General features: G+C 41.7%; 1 protein-coding gene across 3 annotated transcripts in view; it reads left to right on the forward strand.

Annotated features, from left to right (window-relative positions):
• The window catches only part of COL4A6 (collagen type IV alpha 6 chain), a 108,307-nt gene that overhangs the window by 53,985 nt on the left and 30,878 nt on the right, over positions 1–23,444 (forward strand). For 2 of the 3 annotated variants that reach the window (XM_077185815.1, XM_077185817.1), the window contains 7 exons: positions 13,460–13,594; positions 14,745–14,789; positions 20,379–20,495; positions 21,259–21,327; positions 22,196–22,231; positions 22,685–22,747; positions 23,378–23,413. In XM_077185815.1, coding sequence (XP_077041930.1) covers positions 13,460–13,594; positions 14,745–14,789; positions 20,379–20,495; positions 21,259–21,327; positions 22,196–22,231; positions 22,685–22,747; positions 23,378–23,413 — 501 coding nt within the window. Of the gene's footprint in view, positions 1–13,459; positions 13,595–14,744; positions 14,790–16,222; positions 16,291–20,378; positions 20,496–21,258; positions 21,328–22,195; positions 22,232–22,684; positions 22,748–23,377; positions 23,414–23,444 lie in introns of those variants that run through there. The other variant, XM_077185816.1, reaches the window with a different exon arrangement.

Consider the following 23,444-nt stretch of genomic DNA (forward strand, 5'->3'; position numbering starts at 1 on the left):
GTTTCTAGGAAGCAAAGAGATGATGATGCAGCTTTTGAGACTGAGGTAAAATCCTGGTTTTAGGATGCAAGTCCTGTGCTCAGGCACGACCTCTGTGAGAGCTGGGACAATGAAAGCCAGGCTCTGCAGCCTGCCTTTCCCATGGCCACCTGTGGAACTGCAGCTCAGCCTTCCTGGGTCTGTTTCTTGGATTTACCATTTGGAGCAGCAGTAAGATCAAGGAGGTGGCCACCAGAATCATATAATAAGCAACCAGCAACAGTCTCTGATGCACATCCTTTCATGCTGGAAACAAGGACCCTGCATGCAGGATTGTTTGTTGACTTTTGTGGGCTTCCCTCATGGGTACTCTTCAGCCTGTGCCACAAACTGAAGGTGGACACTATAGTTGTGCCTCCTCTGTACTTCCTAACATTATCTCCTTTTATTTCTCAGATTCTTTTTTCTTTAGTCTCCTTTTATTTTCTATTTATTTATTTTGATTTCTAGCCTTGACTATTCAGCCTTCCTCAGTGAGATGATTCCTCTCAGGCTTTCCTTGGCAGACACTTGCAAAGCTGGCATTTCCAGTCAGTGGCAGATGTAAGACAACATTTCTGCTGATGCTGCTTCAGCCAAGCAAAGATGGGCTGTGCTGGCAGGAGCAGTGGCAGTGGAGGAGTGATGCCTGTCCCTGGCACAGGGCTGTGCTTCACTGCAGCCATCCATGTGTCTGTAGGGATGTCACTGAGAAGATACCACAGTCTTTATGTGATCTAAAACTCTGTAGAAGTGAATGTGTGTTCATTGAACCAGCTCACTGTTCTGCTGTTCTTGCTGGCTAAAAGGCTGTTATAAATGCCTGTGGGGATTATCAAGAGCTTAGCCTGGTGTGAGAAGGGTGGTATGTATGTGTGGGCTCAGGGCAGTTTGTTGCATGCTAGGCAGCGTGATTTGAAGCTTTAAAAATATCCTATGGAAAAGCATTGCTGCAGCTAGCTGTGGTTTAACTGAAATTGGAGTGAGTGCAGGAACAAGGGAAGTACAAAGCCAGTTTACAGCAGTGATCAAGAGCGGATTCTTTTTTTCTCTATTCTTTTAAAGTATGCTTTGCTTATTTTTCTCAAATGGCAGTTGGATGTTGGTCCTGGCTGATGGCTCCAGGGAAAGGGCTTAGAGTAGTTTGTGTAGCTCAACAGTGGCTGTTCTGGCTGCAAAAGGAGCACTGGCAGCAACTTCCAAAGAGTCCTGCTGAGTCTGTGCAGACCAGATCCACTTCCAGTGCTTGTCATCCCAGGGTTTCTGGGGGGTTGCATTTTTTATGAGCTGTGGGAAGGCTATTTGCAGATCTGAGACAGTTTTGGTTTCTCTGAAATGACATGTCATCATGTTGGCATGTAGTGACACTACTCTTTGATGTAATAGGACGATGTTGAACTAAAACATCACTTTATTGTGGCGTACTGGTCCCCATTTGTTATTTTTTAGCAGAGTTTGCTGTCTGAAACAAATCCATAGAAGTAGCTATGCTGTGAACTTTGTATCTTTCAAACCTTAGATAATGCCTGTCATTCACTGTGCTCCAAGTGAGTGCAAAATACATGAGAAATACGATATCATCTTTCAGAACAATATGGCTACATCAACATAACAAAACCTGAGAGATGTCAATATTTGCTGTTAGAAGAATATGTATGCAAAGAGGAGAAAAGCAAAAAAAAAAAAATTAATACCTACTATTTCTTAAAAAGATAAAAAGGGAAATACCTTGTTTTTGTAAAATGTGGTGTCTTTCTACAGACTTCTCCTGATTTCCATCATTATACTGTCCTGGTAACTTCTGAACTACTAAACAGACTTAACCAAAGCTTGGAGTTGCCAGCCCTCTGTAAGCTACATTGGGGTAAAGACTACTTTACTCTCCTCAGTCTCTTCTAGACATCAAGATTAAGGCCTACTAAAGGCTTCTGTTTTTTCAGGTGAAAAGCAGTGGATAAAAGGCATTCAATATCCTAAGATATTTAAATTTATGCTGATACTTCAGGACTTTTTTCCTTGGTTTTATTTTTAATTCTTTAAAGCATTCTGAAAATAATCAGAACCAATTGCAGCTTTTATTAGCAGCTAAATTAAAACAACTGATGAGCTACCCTACCTCTCTCTTTGTCTTGTTGGCATGTTTGCTTAACTGCAGGATGCATTCCTAACCCTTAGGCTTTTCAGTTCTGCTGGGTGCAGTGAAGGCCATTTTCTGGCTTGCCATCCATCAGAACTGGGAACACGTTCACCTTTTATTTTAAGGAGGAAGAAGCTGCTGAGCTGATATGGAAATAGCAGGCTGGTTATTGTCTGTGAAAAGCTGCTGAGACCTGTGTGCAGGACAGCCCCAGTCAGGCTATCCTGTCATCATCCACAGATCGCTGATTATCACACACCAGTGTTTGTGATCTTCTGCAGTGCTGCTTCCTTCTGTCTCCCATCAAGGCCCAGTGAGCACAGACCGTGACAGGTAAAATCTTCTTCCAGACCTCAGATGCTCCCATACAAAGAGCCATGCTTAATCCCTGGCCTAGTGTGTAATTTAGTAATCTGCATGGTCATGAATTCCAGGGATATATGGGCAGGAAGCGCAGAGCAGTGTGGGTAGCAGAGCAGGCCTACAGTGTCATTTAAGTCTTTGTTGTATTGTGTAGTGAGGGATTTTGGGGACAATGAGACCTGTCTGTCAAAGATTAAGCAGACTGGAAGTGTGGTTTATACCAACAAATGAATGAAGCTTTTTGGAGTGTTAATACAGCCACGCAGTAAATGTCCAAGGACTTAAACATACAATTTATGTGATGACAAGCAACATTGGAATAGATCATTTATTCTATATACCTTAGCCAGTGGGAATTCAAGTAGGTGAAAAGTTCATTTCCGTCCTTACCTCGATCAATTTGCAACACTTATATAGGACAAGTGAAAAATCCTCTATTTTTCTCTCCCAAACTTTAGTTTGAAGTTATTTTTACTAATTGCAGTTTATTCTCTGGCACTGCCCAGTAAACCAGCTGCTGACTGACTGGCGCTTATGTTATCAGGCTCTGCAGTGAAATTTTGCCTGGACCTGCTCTGCTTAAGCCCCTAGAGATAACTGGAATCTGGCCAGATGTTATGTTAGTAGATATGCAGACTTCTGCTACTCTCCACTCCTGCTTTGGCTGTGTATTTCCAAGCAATGTATGGATGAGAATTCACAGACTCCATTTTTTCCTTTAAAGTGAATTGTTTACGTGTTTGCAAAGCTCCCCTCGGCTCCGCTGTGTAACAGATCTCTGGGAAGAGGTTTTGTTCTAAATCTGCTATCTTGAATAAGCATGAGATGGTTCCCATCTGAGTTTTAAATCTTGACTAGTATTATCTATTCCAACAGATAGTGTTGGTTTTAGCAGAACCCTGTGCAAGGAAAGCTGCTCAGACCTTTCTGAAGTGCCAGGAACATGCTGGGAGGGCTCTGGGAGGCAAAACGTAGGGGAAACTGCTTGCAGAGAATCTATTGTTTGCTGCTGACCCTGTACTGGCCAGATCTGTGCATGGCCTACTTTCCCTGCCTGCCTTTCTAACTAGAAGCATCCTTTGGGGCTCAATGACCTTAGTGGATAATGAGAAGTTTTGCTGTGTTTCTCCCTTGTAAACAGAATGTTTAGCATGTGGAACATGGTCTAGTGACTAAGATGGATACTTTTTCTAAAAAATGTGTGGAGGGGCTTTTTTGTTGTTGTTTGTTTTGTTTTGGTTTTTTTTTTTCTTTTCCAAAAAAGAGACTACTTTGTTCACTAGACTATTAATGTTATACATGATATGGTAGTAAGTGTTAGGGGCAGTCATGCTGCATATATCACATGCCAGGCTCAGACTTGCTTTCAGAATTACATTGTACTCAGCACTAATTTGGTTGTAATAGCACAAACACTGAGTATCAGACAGGGGAAGGGACATGGTAGTGCATCAGTAAGAACAAAAGGAAAAAGACAAAGATTGTTTTTCTGGAACATTGCTTAACTTACAGCAATTTGCAGATACACATTTTCTGTGTAACAGTGAAATGCCATAGAATAATTAGATTAGAAAAATAATAGGACAATCCAGTATGATAAAATTGAGCCAAAAAAGCAGTCATAAGATTGTTGTCCAGAATAGGTTAGGCTGTGACTGGGATTGCTAGCTAAAATAGAGGAAAGGTTCAGGTTTTAGATTCAGTTATCTCAGCATTTTACACGCTTTCTCTCTCAGGAATTTGAGACAAATAGAGAGAAACTCCTAGAAGCATAAATGGATGCAGACATTTAAATCTGCTTTTAGAATAGCAACGTTACACTTGGGATCCAAATTACTATTGTTCATCTTCTAATGATACACTTTGCATTCTGCAGAAACAGAGAACACAATAACAATAATTGAAAAGTTTTATTTAATGATGATATCATTACCAACTGAAAAACCACAGCTATGTTTTATTCCAAATATGAAAAGAAATCTGTATTATTTTAGTTAATATTAAGTAATCTCTGCAAAAAATTCATCTTGATATTTAATGTATTGCAAAATGCAGTAAGACAAATGTCATTGATATGAACAGCCACATTGCTGACTAGAATATCTGCAAATAGACAAAGAGTAGAAAGCAAAGATTGAGCACCTCATATGAAGATTCAAAGACAAGTGTTAAATATAGATTGTTCTCTTAGTCGTTAATTTTTCAGCCTTTAAACCAAAATAAGTTGTTCATGAGATGGTTGACAGCAACCCAGGAAACTTCTGTAAGAAGTGAAAAATAGGGAATTCCTCCCTCCCTCCCTCCATGCAGAGTGCAGCTCTCATTTTCTCCAGATGCAGCCAGGATTCCCATGGGCAGTGCCTGTGTGGGATGTGTGGCAGTGAGCAGCTCTGCCCCTCAGTGCCCCAGGGAATCTCAAACCATCCTTTCTGCTAAGGAATAGCTGTGCTTGGAGAACATGGTACAGGCACTCACTTCCTGCTGGATCTACTCTTTGTCCACATCCCTGTTCAGCCTCTGAAGAAACACTAACTTTTCATAGCCCCTGCCTGCAAAGGAGAATTAGACATTTTTTTTTAAAAGGGTTTGTTGTAAAGGAAAGAACTGGAGAGGAGCCCAAAGCAAATTAACAGATCTGGACACAGCAGACCCTGCGGAGGTTTGGAGTCAGCTCGGCTTCAGCATGTGGCTGAACCCTCCCTGCCTCTCTAGATACAATGTCCTTTTAATAGTCTTAACAGGCCTGACACTGGCAGGATTTCACTTGCTCAGTACACTACTTAATACAGCTAATTTTCTACTGACAACATTTTTTTGCAACAATGAATCTTCTGTCACTCCAGTCCATGGGGAAGGCAGCTTGGAAATGCCAGCCAGAGGCAGGGGGAGCAAGTTCATTGTCACTGCTCACTTAAACAGTTCTTTAGAAACACACTGAGATTTCTTTTGGTTTGTTCTTTGGGGTGCTAGGGATAAATGGAAGGGAAAATAACACAACACTGTGTGTTCTTCTTTCCTTGTGAGCCCACAGCAGATCCCTGAACATTGTGTGTTGTAGGGGTATCTTAAGGAGGGGCAGAAGCTGTGGGTTTGTGGGCAGCAGTACTGATGTGGCTGCCCACTAAGTTACTATGAGTTAACATCTGTTTTCCCCAGGAGACTTGTCTAATATCTGTGATTAATGCTGTGTCTTCCTCTGTAGTGAGTTAAGTAAAACTTAACTTGTTTGTGGACAGTAACTTGCTTGATCTTACCAAATGTGTGGGAGAGATGATAAATACACACATTTATGTACTCATGGCCATGAGAGCCAGGGGACAGAGAGGCTGTGACCCTCACTTGTCATTCTACCATCCCTCTTGAGGGGACTGAGTGCCAAGGAGCTGCCACTTGGTCCTTTCCACTGCCATGCTCTCAGCAGAGATGACCTGTGTGCATCTTGGGGAGGAGAACACTTTGCATGTGCTACCCTGTCTGCTTTCCTGTACAGCCACCAGGAGAATGGAAAGAAGTTCTAGGGAAACCCTGTGTTTTCTTCTGAAATAACTAATTCTTTTGTATTAAAATTCAGCTCAGGACTTATTCCGCTGTCAAGAGATGTACACAATACTCAAATTCTCTTCCTTCAATTAAGGGCAGGAAAATGTTATGACAGCTGCTGTCCTATGTGAACAGGTTGGGAAACTGTAAAGGCTTTCTAAAACATTTTTCAGAGATTAAGCACTGAAGGCTTGAGGGAGAGAATATGAACTGAGGTTGCAAAAGACCATAAAATCTCATAAACCATTCAAACCTTTGGCTGTACTATGCTCTTTTGTTCCTTGAAGTCAGGAATGAAAAATTGAAGTCAGTTAGACCTCACTTGCTTCAGCATTTTTGTTAAGTTTTCATAATTGAATATTTCAATATAAGCCCTATTTTTTGAATGTTGATGAGTGTAATGTAGTGCCAGAGCTCCATGAGGTGCAGCAGCAGTTCCTGCTTATGTTACCTCCTCCTTCATGTCTCATTTCCTCAGCTGCCTCTAATTCAGGCTTAAACATGTGCATGATTTCAGAGGAGTGCCTGTTGTCAGTCTCATGTGCTGTCTGCACGAATTGCCTTCATTGACAATGAATGTATATGAAGCTTGTACTGCTCTGCCAATTGAAAGCACAAAAAGGCCCTAAAGATATCAGTCAAGGTAGCAAAAAGAGCTTTTGCTGTGGCAAATAGCAAAAATTGAATCTCAGATGTCCAAATATCACCTGGGGCTCACGGCCAATTGGCTTAAACAAACAGTGGGTAAGCTGGGGTTTCAGGGGTGATCACCTCTGCTCTGGTGACACTCTGCAATGCAATTCATCGGGATCTAGTCTCTGCAAATCTTTTCTTTTGCTCAAAAGATGGTATAATTTTGACTGTTCATGAAAAAGGCAAGTAAATGTAATTCAAATACATAATACAGCTCCTTAAAAATAAGCTATAACTCATAATTTTCATTGGTTATTTGTTTAACTGAATACAATGTAAGTTATCACTCTGCTTTGTAAATCCTGCTGCTTGTTCTTTATTTTTAAAATCCCCATAACTCCAATCTTTCTGTTGCTGCAGTGCCCATCATTGTGGGTGTTTCCTGTGGCTCCCCTCCTGTCTGGAGCTCAGCACAGGAGGGCTGTGGCCTCAGTGGTGCTGCTCTCACACAGATGTTACAGCCCACAAGGGCTCTCACAGGCTTTCATGTTATCTGTCCTCTCTGGGGCCTGGAACCTTTCCACAGGAGCTTATTTCTTATCTAACTTGGACATTTCACAACATCAAAGCAAAAAAGCAACCAAAGTTGAAGTCATGCTTTTTCACTTTCATACATTTTCCATAGTTGCTTCAGAAAGTTGTGAAGTATAAAATGGAATAATTACTCTCAGTTCATATTGAGTCACTCCTGGCATTGTCCATAGTGGGGAAAAAGATGACAGTATGTGGTCGCTTTGTGTGTTTTAAATAGAAATAGCAAATATGTGGAATTGATTGGATCAGGATGTTTCATGAAAGCTTTTAACTGGAAATCAAACATTCTAAGGAACAAGCTTTTCATGGATTTAAATATCCAATTAAAAAATACAGATATTCTTAAAAATTGTCTAGATTTCATCTATAGTTCTGTATTTATAATGTGGTAAACCATCCTTTGCAACTTTGTTACTGAAGTATGGGATTCATCAAATGATTTGTGGAATCAAATTCCAGTAATTTTTTAAGCAGTTATAAAATAGGGTGTAAACCCATATATATAAATATGCACACATACATACATATACATGCACACACACCACACACACATTTTTTATCACCCAGACTTTCTACTTGCAGTCATGTCTAGTCAGGCTTAGTGGAAATAACACAAGTCTATTTTGAAAATTGATTTTATCATATGAATTAAAATTTAAAATTGTTATAAGACCCAGCCTGCAGTTGCCCATTACTAAATTAAAAATTAGTCCTGAGATGACCAGAGCAGCCTTGATAGTTGGCAGTATGAGCATGCCAAAGGCTGCTTTGCATAAACAGAAAACTTCTGAAAGGCATTGTGATACTAAAGAATTTCATATGGTGCATTAAAAAATTGTCTCTTTTGTTGAAATTAAATGAAAAAGAAATTCACCCTAATATTCTTCCTTAAACAGAGAACAAAACAGAAAAAAAACCCAAACAATGGCATTTTTGGGAGGATGCTGAATGAAGCAGGATTGTTGCACAGGATTTTTTTTCTGGTCCATTATTTCTGTGTGCACACACAGTTTTTTGTACTCTTCTCATGCTGTGTAGGTAAAAAGCTGTGTAGAGGAGCAATGAATTATCTGACAGAAATAAAGGAGCCATTTTTAACTTAGGACTTCCCCGACATTTTTAGAAGAATAATTTTCTTTAAAAGTACAAAGCGTTTTTCAGTAGAGAGAATAATTACTTACTCTGGAATGTAAGCAGGGCACTGGATACCTGACCTGTAATTTAGGAAAATGGTGAAGGGGTTTTCATCAGTAATTATTATTATTACAGTAGAACTGTGGGGCCCCAGCTGAGAGCAGGACTCTGTTGTGCTACTCCCTGTCTATCTAGCAAGAGAGAACCACTGCTGTGGGAATCTTGCTGTGGAGACAGAGCTGAGCAGAGAGGAGAGGGGAGGAAGTGGAGGTGGGAAGCTGAAAGTTGGCCCAAGACTGTGCTGCTCACAGTGGACATGGTTGCCTTGCACTGGTAAGTCACTGACAGAGCCCTCATCTGAGTTCAGGGACATCCCTGGGTCAGCTTTTGTGACCTGGTGGCTCTCATCAGGGAGAATGTCCCTGGTTTAAATGGGAAATGCAATCTGTGTGTGTGAAAGAGCATCCTGAGGGACCAGTCCCTTGGACAGGCTGTACCCAGGAATTGGGTACACAGATCTTCCTTAAAAGTTTCAGCCTTAGAGTATGCAGTGTATGAGAACATGCATTTTTAGGGCCAGAATGTAATGAGTTAATGGTTGGTTCACCTTTATGTCATCAAACAAGTATAAGATGCTTCAAGCTACAAAGCATTTGCTCATGAAGTAAATGTTTCACTAACAATCTTTTGTGTCAATAAAACATGTTTTATGGGGCAAATAATGGTGAAGGAATAGAGAATGTGAATGAGAACCTTTTAAAAAATTTGGTCTCTGAATTCTCATAGAGAAGGAGCCACATGTTAGTTTCAGAAGACATGAGCATATTTAAATTCAATTACTCTTTTCATACACAGAACCTTAATTTTGCTTAGAAAATGAATAGTGCTTTTGCTGCTTGAAATATGGCAGTCTACAAATTTGCTAACAAAAGTAGGAATCAGTTCTGCCCTTCCTGATCAGTAGTATTTTCTGCTCAGTTACCAGAGCTGCTAGATTTATCTTAGTGGGTTCCAGTGTTTTTGATGGTGATGAATCACTGAGTTGGCATTTGACAGTGACTTAGGCCAGTTGAATTGTTCCCCAAGTAAGTATGTACTTGTTTTTTTTTGTCCCAGAAATAAGGGGCCTATCCAGTGGTTCCATAGCACTTCCATGTGTGTTCCTTTACACAGTGACAAATCAAATAGATTCATGCTTTATTCTCCAAGCTCACAGAGGCAATGGGAAATAAAAGAATCTTAGGAATTTGCAGTGCTATGTGTAGCAGCTCTGCTTCAGTGGGCGAAAATCTACGTGGGGTTTTAGAGTTGGCAAAAGGGGGAGGGACAACAGAGAAACTGTGATGTGTTGGGTTGGGCAGCAGCAGAGGCCCCATCATTACCCATTGTTCAAGCCTTTCCTCATGACACCCTGGGACACAGGTGGATTTAAAAGGGTGTAAGGAAAAAGGTACATGTTGCAGAACCTTTTCCATCTTGAAAGACACTGCCATCAAATTACACTTTCAGGCTGTTTGGTTTTACTGCCTGCTGCACTGTGGTGACTCAGAAGCAATGGGAGGTTCCTTTTCCAGGCATTCTTTGCTCTTGCTTACCACACATTGAGAATGGAAAGCTGAATGTCTGAGCCAGCTGTGTATTTGTAACGGTTTGCAATGGATATGTGCAGAACAGAGATGCACATGATTCATGCTGAACTTGTGACACAAACTTGGTAAGAATCCAGAATTATCTATGAAAATGCCCAGGTATATAAAAAAAACCCACTATTTTTACCAGCATCATATTCATTACAGACAGGCATCTCATTTAGTGCTGCTGCATTGTAAAAGCCTGGTGCACAAATATGTTTGAGAATGCAGGTCATAGATTTCACATATGAAATTCTAGTGGGCATTTGAGAGAACATTCACAAGTCACAGTAATGTCATTGGCTTTGTTATTGCTTGGTGTTATTAGCATTCTATAATTTTCCTATTTTTAAAACAATTATACATTGGGAAACCAAAACACTTGCACTGATTGCTAATGGCTTTTCTGCCAGTTACTATGTAATATATGTTGAACATTAAAGATTAAAAATAGGGACCTCTGTTGATTCGTTGTAGTGTTTGATGTACTCCACATTTTATATTTCAGCTTGTTGTCACTGCTAGGAGTTGTTTCATCCTTTTTATCCTTTGGATAAGTAAGAGCAATCCTGGTGCTAAAGCAGAGTAAAGACTGGGTAAGCACACTGAGGTCAGACAGCAGTTCCACCTGGCATTGAGCTCTGTAAGTTTGCCTTGTGGTAAAACCTGAGTCTTCATTGTGCTGTTATCCTCGAATTGCTCCTGCATGCCACTGTGCCTGCTCTTTATAATGCTCTAATCTTGGAACAGTTCATGGGAGTGCTGCTGAGTGACGAAAAATACTGCTTTTTTAGCAGTGAAGGCAAGTCCTTTGTTTCAGCATAGAAAACATGATTTCCATCCACACAGACTTCAAAAGAAACAGTGGGAATTCTTGAGAGCCTAATTATCATGGCCTAATCATATTATCAGAGAGATTAGAAGCACTTTACTGTGTCCTTATGCTTTAGTGACACTCCAAGGGACTGGACAAAATCTTCAAGTGCTGTTAAAATCTTTCTCGTAGGGCACTAATGGAGGAGAGAGCCCTGAATGGGGCTGTGGGCCCTGCAATCACAGAGAACATATTTAATTCTTCTGTCAGAGAGCTGCTCATCCAAACACAAGCAGAAGGTGTAGTTGCTTGTCTTTACTCTCCAGTCTAAGTATATTTCTCAGAGCCACCTGCACCAGAGCAAAACAAAAGCCTCCTAAAATTCCCATCAGTTCCAGTCATTGTGAAACACTGTCATTAACCAGGCAATCAAGCTAATGGAATACAGAAGTATTAGCAATTCAAACAAATGAGGAATTCACAGTCTGTTTTCTCTACAAACCTGGGCCCTCGGATGCCATTTCTTTTGTGAGAGGTAAGTAAGACTGTAACTGTGCCCATTTTCAGGTTATGCCTCAGCACCGCTGTGATGCCTTGAGGTAAACAGTCCACAATCCATGCTTTGTAATTGAATTGTTCCCTGAAAGCCTCTGAATTGCTTGTGATTATGGGAAATTCAGTCTCAGCTTTAACTTTTTTAAGTGACAGCAAAGCACGTGATTTTTAACGTTTCTTGTTGTGTATGGTTGCCAAGGACAGCTGAAGATGTGGGGATTAATGTTCTGATTATATAGTTTCCAATATAAAAGATTCCATTGATAATTTGCTCAGAGTGAAGAAAGCTAAAAATAATCAACATAAAAGCCTTTTCAGATGTGAGTCTGTGCCTCTGGAAGTGCACACTATGGACAGTGTCTAGACAGAAAAGGTATGAAATATCAAACATGCACTTGACCTCCGTTAAAAGGCCAGGATGAAACAATCACACCAGAAAGAGCGATATGGGAGAATTGTTGCAGTTAAAAGAAAACTACAACAGTGAAGAAAGACACATGGAATATGGGAAAAAATATTTTAGCCTAAAAAGGTACTAAAAATTATCTTGGAAAAAGAATTTTTAAAATCATGTACACTTTGTTTCACTTTGCTTGATTTTAAACATGTAACAATGCATTTTTAAATTAACAGTAAAAGTCTTTTTACCTGCCAAGCCATGAGTCAGGGCTTTGTATGTCTCCAGCTGAGACTACTAAAACACTTGCAGCAGGGAGCTGCATTCCTTCTGCTGTTTCACGGAGTTGGGGAACAGGGGAACACTTCCATGGACATGAGAATTAAAAGGAGGGGGGATTATGTGGTGGAATTATTAAGATGTGGGGATTTTTTAACTTCCTCCTCTATTTTATTTAACAGTAAGTCTTGATCCTTTACGCGGGCAACTTTGTGTGATCCACTGATTGTCTTGTCGGTGAAAAGCATAGCAATAAACCGCATTTTCTGCTGGTATTGTGGGAGCTTAGCGTGGTGTCTCTGCTGTTCTCTGGGCACGGCCCCGCAGGGCGCTGAGGATGCGGTAACGCCGGCTCCTACCAGGGCGCAGTAACGCCGGGCCGGGCCGAGCCGGGCGCTGTGAGCCCGGTAACGCCGGGCTGGGGGCTGTGAGCCCGGTAACGCCGGGCCGGGCCGAGCCGGGCGCTGCGAGCGCGGTAACGCCGGGCCGGGGGCTGTGAGCCCGGTAACGCCGGGCCGGGCTGGGCCGGGCGCTGTGAGCCCGGTAACGCCGGGCCGGGCCGAGCCGGGCGCTGCGAGCGCGGTAACGCCGGGCCGGGCCGGGCCGGGCGCTGTGGGCACCTACGAACCGGGCAGCGCCAACCCGCGGGGGCCGCGCCCTCTGCCGGCAGCGCCCGGCTCTGCACCCGCGGCGCGCTCCTCTCCCTCCTGCGCTTGGGCTCCTCCGGGCAAGGGGATTCCTGACAGCGACCCCGCACTCTGAGCGCTGCGGCGAGTCCGGGGAACGGCAGCAAGGCCTTTCCTTCCCATCACACCTGTGCTCCAGATTCAACTGAAGGGTCTGCAGCACAGGTGTGAGGGGAAGCGCCTGGAGGTGGAGCTGGGCTTGTTCTTGTGGCGAGGTGGGGATTGGAAATAGCCTCAAGTGCCAGGGGAGACTCAAGATGGGTAGTAGGAAAAGATTCTTCACTGCAAAGAGTGGTTAAGAAGTGGAATGTAGTGGAGTCACCGTGCCTGGAATTGTTAAATGAACAAATGTGGCACTTGGCAATATGGTTTAGTGTGCATGGTGGTATTCAGTCAAAGGCTGGACTTGATCTTGGACGTTCTTCCAACCTTAACGATTCAGCACATCATCACCAGTTTAGGGAGGTGGTTGTCCTTCTCTACTCTGTGTTGGTGAGGCCCCATCTCAAGTCCTGTGTGCAGTTTTGGGCAGTCTTTATCTGAAAATGGACAGGGAAAACTTTAGGATGTCCTAACTACCCAGAGAGGTATCAAATTGCATTAAAAGTCGAGTTGGAAAGAGTAATTACAAAGGAGTTTGGGGATACGATGCATTGACTTGTTTTTAATGTCTATTAGGGTCGACCGGGACCAATTGGGCTTCAAGGACCGATAGGAGCACCTGGATTTGCTGGCCCAGAAGGTTTGCCTGGAGCCAAAGGTGAGAGAGGAGCAGTGGGCCCTCCTGGACCAGCTGGACAGAAAGGTGACAAGGTAGGCTCAGCAGTGACTCTTCTGTCCCTGCAATAGTTCTATGGTCTTGTGTATATTTTTGAGTGAATAAAGATAATCTTGGGCTATATGTCCAGGGATAAAAATACAATGGCATTTCAACAGTATCTTTAGAGAATTGTCTGCACTTATTTTTGAATGAGAATACACATGCTAAAGCTACTGAACAGTGTAGCCATCTGATAGGTGAGCTACAGCCAAATGAGTTTTGCTGTTGCAAGTAGTCTGTCACTTCACATGCCCAGGGGTAGATGGCTATTATCCACACTCTGTTCAGGGAGACATGGAGCTGGTTCCTGTGTAGAAGACCCTGAGCTGGTGTCTAGAAAAGCAAAAAGAATAGGTACTAAACAAATTCTGCAGTTCAGTTTTGCAGGTGCAAAGTTATTTCTAACAAAAAGAATACAATAAACGACGTCATAATAAATAAAGTAGCCCATAAGGTATAGGTGTCAATGAACAATGCAATGTGCAAGATTGGAAACAATTTCTTTGCACTGAAAAAAATCCATTTACTCCAGAACTGTTTCTATCCCCTGAAGCTATATATATGCAATACCAACATGCCATAAGATTCTCTCTCTTCATCCCTTGTGGGAGAAATGTATTTTACCTTTCCAAAGGAAGAACAATTTAGGGAATTCTTCTTGCACAGTCTGTTTTGCTGCTATTCAGAGGAGAGCAACAAGGTATGGCAATTACTTGCAGCTTGGGCAGTCTGAAGTTAATGCAGTGGTCTGCATAGCTCTAGGAGTCCTATCCAACTATAGACAGAAAATATGTAAGTTTTGTTGAAACTCTTGGAAAGACAAGGGTTAAATTTATAGCAGATTGTTTATTTTCCTGGCATCTTGTTTTCCCCAGATGTGCAGTAGGAGATTATATTTTTACTTTAAATTGCCTGATTAAAACATTCCTGAAGCACTCATTTGGCATCCAGTCAAGCTCAGATGCTCAGTTCCTGTGTTCACTGACACCTGTGGTCAGAGGGAATCTGTCTAAGACAGTTTGCTTCCCTTGGTTTTGAAAGCAGAAGTCCAAGACTGAGACTGTTGGAATGAAAAATACATCACAGATGACTGAAATATACAGACCAATAAAGTGAAATATAATGTGTATTCTTTTTCTTCAGGGTCCAATGGGAGTTCCAGGATTCCAGGGCATCAATGGGATCCCGGTAAGTTTGCATATGTAAATATAAATCACCAGAATGATAATCACAATGAAAAGCACCTGAACATGATTAGATTGTCCTAGCACATGCATAGTGTACCTTGCCTCTATCTAGGTGTTTGTTAATCCACCTGGTGATTCCATGCTGGTTTGTAAGAAACCAGGAAGCTGATACATATCAGAAAGTGAGCCTGAGTTACACGGGGATCATTTGCATGATTAGCTTTTCTTTCAGCACCATGTTCCCTCAGTACTGCCTAAAAACCCTGAATCATAAAATCACAGACTTGCAGAGTTGAAGGGACCTCAGGGAGTCAAACAGGCATGGTCAGCTGTGCTTCAGGCCATTTTTAGCATGCATATCCTAACCAGTTCTTAAAACCTTGTGATGATGGAGACTAAATTCTCTATTAGAAAAGCTTTGCTAACTTCAGTCTTTCTTTCTGCAGTTTAAAGCTCTTAGTTCTCATGTTACTGATCAGGGACACAAAGAGCAGATTGTTCACTTTTGCTTTGTAGTAGCCTTCTTGTATGTGATAGCTGTTACCAGGTCTCCCTCAGTCATCTTTTGCTGTGACATGAATGAAAACAGTGATGAGAGCTGAGGCCCTCCAGATTACCCTTAATTCTCTTCTAGGTTCTAGTCCTGGTTTAGATCAGGTCACAGGTAGGTAACCACTTTCCCTGACCATCAGGAGCATTTTGTTTCCTTCATTCTTTAGAACTTTGCATTCTAGAGACAGTTTGTAAAAAATTATGTGGCTAGAGTATTTTTGCCAGCTTTTGTTTGCTTGGTCTCTCCAGTGATTTTTGCAGAGGTATCTCGGGGACCTTTAAATGGATCAGCTTTAGAAGTTGCCCCAAACTTCCTTACTCTTTCTACACTCTTTGGATCATCCTGCTTTTTCCTTCCGATATTAGAATTATTTTTATTTTCTTGATGGTGTTTTTCCATCCTGTGTGTCATTGTGCCTTCAGACTATGCTCATACTCTTTCTCATCTTCCCTGCTTTCTCAGATGGCCAGGAGCTCCAACAATTGAGCTGTGTTTTCTTACTTCATATCAAAACCAGAAAAGTTGTGATAGATTTGCTGAAAATGCACAGTTGGCCTTGTAAATGAGCTTGTTTGATTCCAGTTCCTTCCTGGCCCTTGTCCTTTAGTCCCCCTCTGCTCATCCTTGCCTGTTTTCTCTCCTGCTCTACTCCCTTGCTGCTATTTTTTTTTTTTCCTTTTACCACCAGCCAACTGTCTAGGTCTGAAGAGAACAAGCTGTTCCCATAATACTTAATTTAATTGAACACACTGTGGGAACATGCTGTTCTCAGGGTGTTTTTTCAGATGAGGCTCTGGAGAAAGGGGATTCCCAACAATGAGGGGAGGCAGAGACAGATTGCCAGGTAGTTGGCAGGGACAGGCATTCCAAGGAGAGAGCAGGGAGACAGATGAGAGGATTCAAAGCCTCCAGCATATGCAGATCTACTCTGCTTTGCAACATTCTGCAGGTGGGTGAATGGGAAAGAGGCAGATTTTGCTGGTCATAAGTAGCAAAGTGCTCAGCACTGTGGCTCAGCACTGTGCCACAACTGCAGGGCAGAAAAAGGGAAAAGGGAAACTTGTTCATACTGCTTACATTATAACCACTGAGATAAATGCTTCCATTGTAGGGTGAAAATAGCAACCACCACTGCTTGAGTAAATATTTTTACTTTTGTCATTACATTTCAGGATAGGGAGCAGCTTAGATTTTTTTGTGAAGTGTATACCAATAAAGGCACTTTATATGGATGTGTGGAAGGTAGAGCAAAGGAGAGAACATGTGTGTGTGAGAAAGATGGAAGAAGTAAAAATATATTGCTATCTCTGCACATCCAAATACGAAGAGAGATTCTTTGTAGTATGCAGGTGTGTTAGTGTGGGCAGGTGTACTTTAGTCATGGCCATGGGCAAGGCCCTTTTTCAGAGGGGAATCCCACTGCTGACCTTAAGGGAAGTGGTATTCCACAGAGCTCCCTTGGAGAGTGCTGGTGGCAAGTAAATCATGTTGTTGCAGCTGGCCTGACTAATCCCTTTAACCTAGTAAATACAGCAGCTACATGTGTTTATTGCTAGACTTTCATGTCATGCTGTAGGAGAAGCCCTCAAATCCTTAGCCCTACTTGGGAAGTTTATTTTTTCCTATAAGGCAGGATTCAAGGACACCTCTGGCAAAGGCTGGAGCTGAAGCTGGGAGATGTATATAGCTTTTCATGAACTGTCCAAGGAGTTCTAGAAGGAAATACTTTTATGATTAGTGAGCCCTTGTCTGTGCCATGAAAGCCAAAGCTGGATGAAGAGGCAGTTTTGTGACCTTCCTGGAGTAAAAGCAAGCACTTGGCAATGGCTGTAGAATGGCCACTTGCCTTAGCAACCCATGAAACTGTTTATTTAATTAGTTTTGTATTCATCCCTAATTGCATTTGTTTCTTTGTTTTTAATTATTCATTGAGCTCTCCTGTTGGGATTGCCTTTTCCCTGTTTGATTTACAAAAGAGGCCCCTTGGGATCACAGTGTCAGTGTACAGCAAGAGCCAGATAAAGGAGGGCCCAGATAACCAGTTCAAATTTCTTTATCTCTCTCACACCAAATGCCTCCTTTTGTGAGTACAGAGAGCACAAGCATCTCTCCAGCCTGTGTTTTAACTCAGATCTGTAAACTAATCACCCTGACATGTATAAGTAAAGTCTGTGAAAGTCTTGTGCCTTAGTCAATTGAGGTGCTTGTGTTCAATTGGCACATCTGCCAAAACAGGAATTAGAGGAGGTGAGAGCAATGAAACTATTAACCACCACTTTTTCAGGTCAAACCAGCTCTTTAAATCAGTATTTTAAACCCCTGGGAAAAAGCATCTTTTAAGGCAGGACTTAGCAACTCTCAAGGAAGTCAGTTGTGGGTGTTCAATATCTCCTCAGATAAGGGTCTTAAAACAAAATATTATGAACTCTGATTGCAGATTAGCTTTAAAGTAGGAAATCCTGTGGATTGTTTTCCTAAAGCAAAAGACACAGAATGTGTGTGTGTGCTTGTGTGTCAGTCTGTGTCATGCTTTGGCACAGACCCACAGACACGGATGCCATGGGATTAAGTAAGGGCACAGATTTATTTAGCACACATAAGAAATCACTGTGATCAGCATATTTTATGTCCTCTCTCTTAAGCCCTACTCACATTTTAAGAGGATACCAAGGTCCTTTGGGCCTCTTACAGGCTGTCTTGGTCTGAGAGTTAGGAGATCTCACCCCAAGCGTTTCCCAGGACGTGCTCACCCAGCAGCTGCGTGCCACAGGCTGGCTCTGGGCCAGCAGGAAAGCTGGAGCAGCTTGGCTCCCTTCTGTCTCACTCTGAGGGGCAGATGTTGGCCCTTTCAGCTTCACTAAACCTTGCAGCTGGTCACCTTGTGTTGTAACCAGATACGTGTGCAGCCACATAGCTCCTGGTCTTGTTTATGCTGTAAACAAAGTGAAAGACCTGATAGACACTGACAGCTCTGGCCTCTGACTCTGCAGCACTGCCTGTCCTGTCAGAGACTTGATGGTCTTGGCTGTGACATCCTGCATGGATCAAATTAATTAAGTAATTTCTAAGAGAAAAATCTAAGTGGCAATACATTGCTGCTTCAGCCTACTCCACTTGCTTTACCAGGGCCTGGCAAGTTCCTGCTTGCATGCCACATGTGATTATTTTGATAAGCAGAATAATCATCAGAGCAACTGGTTGTGTTAATGCAGTGGTCTCTGATGGTAATGCTTTAGGATGACTTCATTCCATTCCTTGTTAAATCTCAAATTTATACTTGTCTGGGTGAGCTGCCTTGATTGTGCAGTTGAGACACACCTGACATTGATCAGTTTGTACCTTGTTGACTGACAGAAAGCAGATCAGGTCCCTCTCGATTTTGTTGGCACAAATCTCAATGCAGTTGCCAAATGAGCTGGACCAAGGACTTCATCTGACTGGAAATTAACCCCATTAAGAAATAGAATAGTTATTTCTCTGCTGTGTTTGTTTCCAGCACAGGGAGTAGGTATGTGTGAATAAGCAGCCATATGGAATAGCTGTCCTGGCAGCAGCTGAGGCCAGTGATCAGCTCAAGTAATTACATAAATATGGCTCAAGTAGTTCTGCATCCTTGAGAAAATCACCCTGCTACTGTGTGTCCCAAGCTTCCCATCTATAAAATTAGATTATAGCGTTCCCACAATTTTTCAAGGTATTTAAAGATCCTTGGATAAAAAGCTTTACATTACTGCAAAGTTCTCATTGAGTTTCACCAATAAGGTCTTCCCAGTCCAAGCCAATAGCATATGCTATTGGCTTGGACTGGGAAGACCTTAAGTGTTGAAAATGTGCTTTATTTTAAATGTCAGGCATGAAGAATTGTTAATGTTCTGCTTTATCTCCATTTTATCCATGTTTGTTTTTTTTTACTTTCCTAATGTGAGTCATAACTTGCTTAGTGCCATATCTTAAGGACAAATCTTTGGGATCAAATAAAAGTACTTTTGGGATGAGTCAAGATCACCATGTACAGAGAGGGGAGAGAACTGTCAAGTTACTGATACTATCTCCATAAGTTTAATTTTTCTTCTTGCCTTAAAACAATGTTGTTGAGTGCCACAGGACTCACTTATAGAAAAAGTAGTGCAGAATCAGGAACACACTTGGGCATTGTGACACTTGGGCTGACACTTGGGCATTGTGACTGACAGTTCTGCCTTTCTGCCTTCTGCTCTCAGATACTCATGTGGCACTGAAGAAAAACTGCCTGAAGTCCCAAACTTTGATCTCCTTTGCATTAGTACCATGCTGAGTAAACTCCAGTCAAATTAGTAGAGATATACCAGGGCAAAAGACTTGTGAAATCAGAATTAGGTACAATTATGTTTTGCTCTGCTTGATTTAATAATTGGCCATTGCAAATACTTTCTTTAAAATGTTGTTAGTTTAATTGGATCTTTCTCCCAATTGCTTTGCCCAAGGTCTTATGTTTAATATAACAAATAAAGCTGTTCTGCTTGAATGGCCTGATACTGGAGCTTTAACATCTGTTGATCTATTAAAAGAAGGAATCCACACTGGAGAGGAAGAGAAGTCACTGAAACTCCAAGCAGATTTAGATTATAAATGCTCAGTATTGTTGAGTCTGCCTCTGCCCTTTCTTTCACATGAGCAGCTTCCATTGCTGGTGTCAGGTGCACCCTTGCGTGCTGTTTGACACTGTTACATTCCATATGGTTCCCACTCTGTGGGATGGTCCCTTTTGGGACCTACTCATGCACAAGTTATGTACTTCAGAAAATTGTCCCTTGGAGAAAAAGGTAATCAGATGAATGCAGCCAGTGTTCTAGGGTTTAACCTTTAGGGAGGACAAACAAAGCTGGCTGAAGAAGCTTGTTCTGTTGCACTCTGCCATACACTGAACTTGGTTGGGGGTTGTGCAATTCTTTTGGTTTGTGTTGCCATTTGGAAGGAAGATATCAGTTTTCTGGGGACAACAGTATTACTGGCAAATAACAGATCCTGTGGTCATTCTCTCTCTTTCCCTTCACACAGGGTCACCCTGGGCAGTCTGGACCCAGAGGCCCTCCTGGCCTCGATGGCTGCAATGGCACCACTGGGAGTCCTGGCATTTCTGGACCTGATGGGTTTCCTGGCCTACCTGGACTGCCTGTATGTCCCAACTCAAATGTGTTCTGTTGTCACTAAACCAGGATTTGCTTTTTGTGACATTGTTGGAGAAGTAACTGCCAAGTACTTAGGAAGAACCCAAAAAACCCTAAGTTTATTAGAATTGTTAGAGCTCATTTTTTTTATCCACTGTGAGGATAAAATTAAGATCCTGTGGATAAAATCCCCTCCCTCACCTGCTGTCATTGCTGCTTTGGATGCAGCCCAGGATATGGGTGGCTGGCTGGGCTGCAAACTCACACTGACAGTTTTTCATCCACAAGTACCCCCAAGTCCTTCTCCATTGCTGCTTTCAATTCAGTCATTCCCCAGCCTGAATCTGTGCTTGGAATTGCCCCAGCTCAGTTGCAGGATCTTGCACTTGCTGAGGTTTACATGGGCCCATCCCTCAAGCCTGCCAAGGTCCCTCTAAATGGCATTGATATGCATATGAACAGGGGAGTTCTACCGTGTTAAACAGGTTCAAATAGGATCTAAGGTTGTCAAAGGCCTAAAATGAAAAGAAAATCCTATATAAACAGGAAAATACCAGAGAAAATGTTTGCAGAACCTTGTTTTTCTAAAGCTGCAGGAAGTCTTTAGTTCTCATAATAGCCCAGCTTCTCTGGCAAAGCAGCAGTGTTACTTTTACAGCTAACTGAAGCCAGGAGTTTGCCTTGTTCATTTTGTTAATTTAGAGAGTCTTTCAAAACTAAAGCAGTGTTTTTTCAAGAAATTTATTTTTTACTATTTTTCCTTAAATCAGGGTCGTCCTGGCCCAAAAGGCCTTAAAGGAGAACCTGTTTTTGCTCAAGGCAGTCTTAAAGGAATGAAGGTAAGACTTGTCATCACACAGGAGAAAATGCAGTACAAGAAACTCTTTGATGTCCCACAGGTTGCAGGGCTGATACTGCAGCTTTGATTGCTCGTGGTGTCAGTCCTGAGTGTATGAGTGCAGAGCTGTGCAAAGGGCCGTGTAATAACTTCATTAATGACACAGAATACTCTCAGAACCTGGAATTGCTTGGTTTTTGAAGAGATCTTAATTATCCCATACTGAGATGCTGAGACACTGCTCATCCTGTTACTGTTCAGTGCATGTTACAACTTCTGCTGTGAGATTCCAGTGGCCTCTCAGTGTTTCTGGTGCTGGAAGATACTAGAAGTCTATCAGTCAAAGTTTACGTATGTACTTCATTAAATATTGAAAATATTAAAAAATTCACTCTGTGATTTAAGGCCTCTCACACTGACTTTGCTGGTCAAAATTAGAAACTTTTCTAAAATTCTATCCACACTATGTACGCTCATAAGTTCATAAAAGTTAAATAGGTCTTTATTAATTGACTTCTATAATTATGGGAAATGAAGATAATTTCTTATTATGATGATGTGCTTTTGCTTATTTTATAGCAGTCATATAATAAGAATTTTTATAGTGTATTTTCAGTGGTTTTGTAATTAATATTTTTAATGTCACTTTATTTTCTCTTGTTACACATAAATAAAATGGTTCCAATTTTTCTAGAGATCTCCATTACCCAATTCAAATATGGAAGCATAGAGTTCAAGATATTCTCCCATTTACACTTGATCTAATATTAACTAACAGCAAATATTTCTATTTATACAAAGCTTTATGTTCCTTATAGTTTGCTGCAATTACATTGTGTAATTTTTCCATATACGTTTATGATTTTTAGGGTGAAAATGGTCTTCCTGGACTGGATGGAGTTCCTGTAAGTTATTTAATATTGGGCATAATGATTTTAAACAATATTAAGTAGGTACATTGTCAGGTATGGAGTCTCAAGGACCCTTTTCAAATTAGTGGGAAGTGTATTTATATGTGTGATACCAGTAGTGTAAGCAATTCTAGATTTGGAAGGGTATGAGTAGGGAAAGGGTATGGAAGGGGAAGTCCAATTTTTCCTATTACCTCATTATTCCTTTTTCAAATCAAACTCCCTTCATTGAACTCTGTAACTTTGATTTTCAAAGTACTTCTAATAATATGAAATAATTTGCTTGAATATTTAAGTTGGCTTACTTAACTAGGGGATATTATTTAATATTTCCTGAAACTCACTTTATTTATTTATTCCTTAATATTTCCTGAAACTCACTTTGGATAGGGTTTGATGGGGTAAATTCTAAACACATCCTCTATTTGTCCTCTGTTCTTTTTATAGGGCCCAAAAGGTTTTCCAGGTCCAATAGGTCCTGCAGGCCCTATAGGATTACCAGGTTTGCAGGTAGGAGACCTCAGCTGTTGTATTTGTTGATGGAACAGTTCCAGCTGTTGGCAGTTTCCCTTTCCCTTGTCTCTGTTTGTGTCATGGCAATGAGCAAGAGTGCCTGTGCATCTGAAAACCCTGGGCACAGCTGACTTCCAGCACAGGATGCTCATTCTTGGGTAGTTTAATCTAATCACAAGAGCAAAGGCTCCTCTCTGGGCACCCAGAGCAGCAAATGAGGGTTCCAGCAGAGCTCTGCAGGGCTCCCTGCAAACACCAACACGTTGTTACACTGCTCTGAGCACTGCCTCATCCCAGGGCTGGGGGAATAGCCTGACTTCTGATCCTTGGAGCCTTTGTTGCCATGAGATGTGTTAGAGTTGCTTTTTCAAGATCCTACAAGAGAATTTCTATTGGGCAAAGGTAAAACCAAACTACATTTTTGTTGGGTTTAAGTTGAAGTTTTCTCTTAATTAACGATGTTGCCAAAGAGCTGTGCTGTTAGAGATGTGTAGACTTGAGAGCACGTGTTGCTTTTGCTTTGGAGGCAAGAAAGTTCAGGTACCACTGCAAATCCCAGCATTGCTCCAGTTGTTTGCATCCTAATTAACTCAAAAGGAATAAAATCTTGATCTTGTTTACATTTAGGGTCCAGTGGGTCCCCCTGGGCCACCAGGTCCAAAAGTAAGTAGCTACCTTTCCTGTTTTCTTTTTA

This window comes from Agelaius phoeniceus, chromosome 14 (genome assembly GCF_051311805.1).
Source record: "Agelaius phoeniceus isolate bAgePho1 chromosome 14, bAgePho1.hap1, whole genome shotgun sequence".
NCBI classification, from domain to species: domain Eukaryota; kingdom Metazoa; phylum Chordata; class Aves; order Passeriformes; family Icteridae; genus Agelaius; species Agelaius phoeniceus.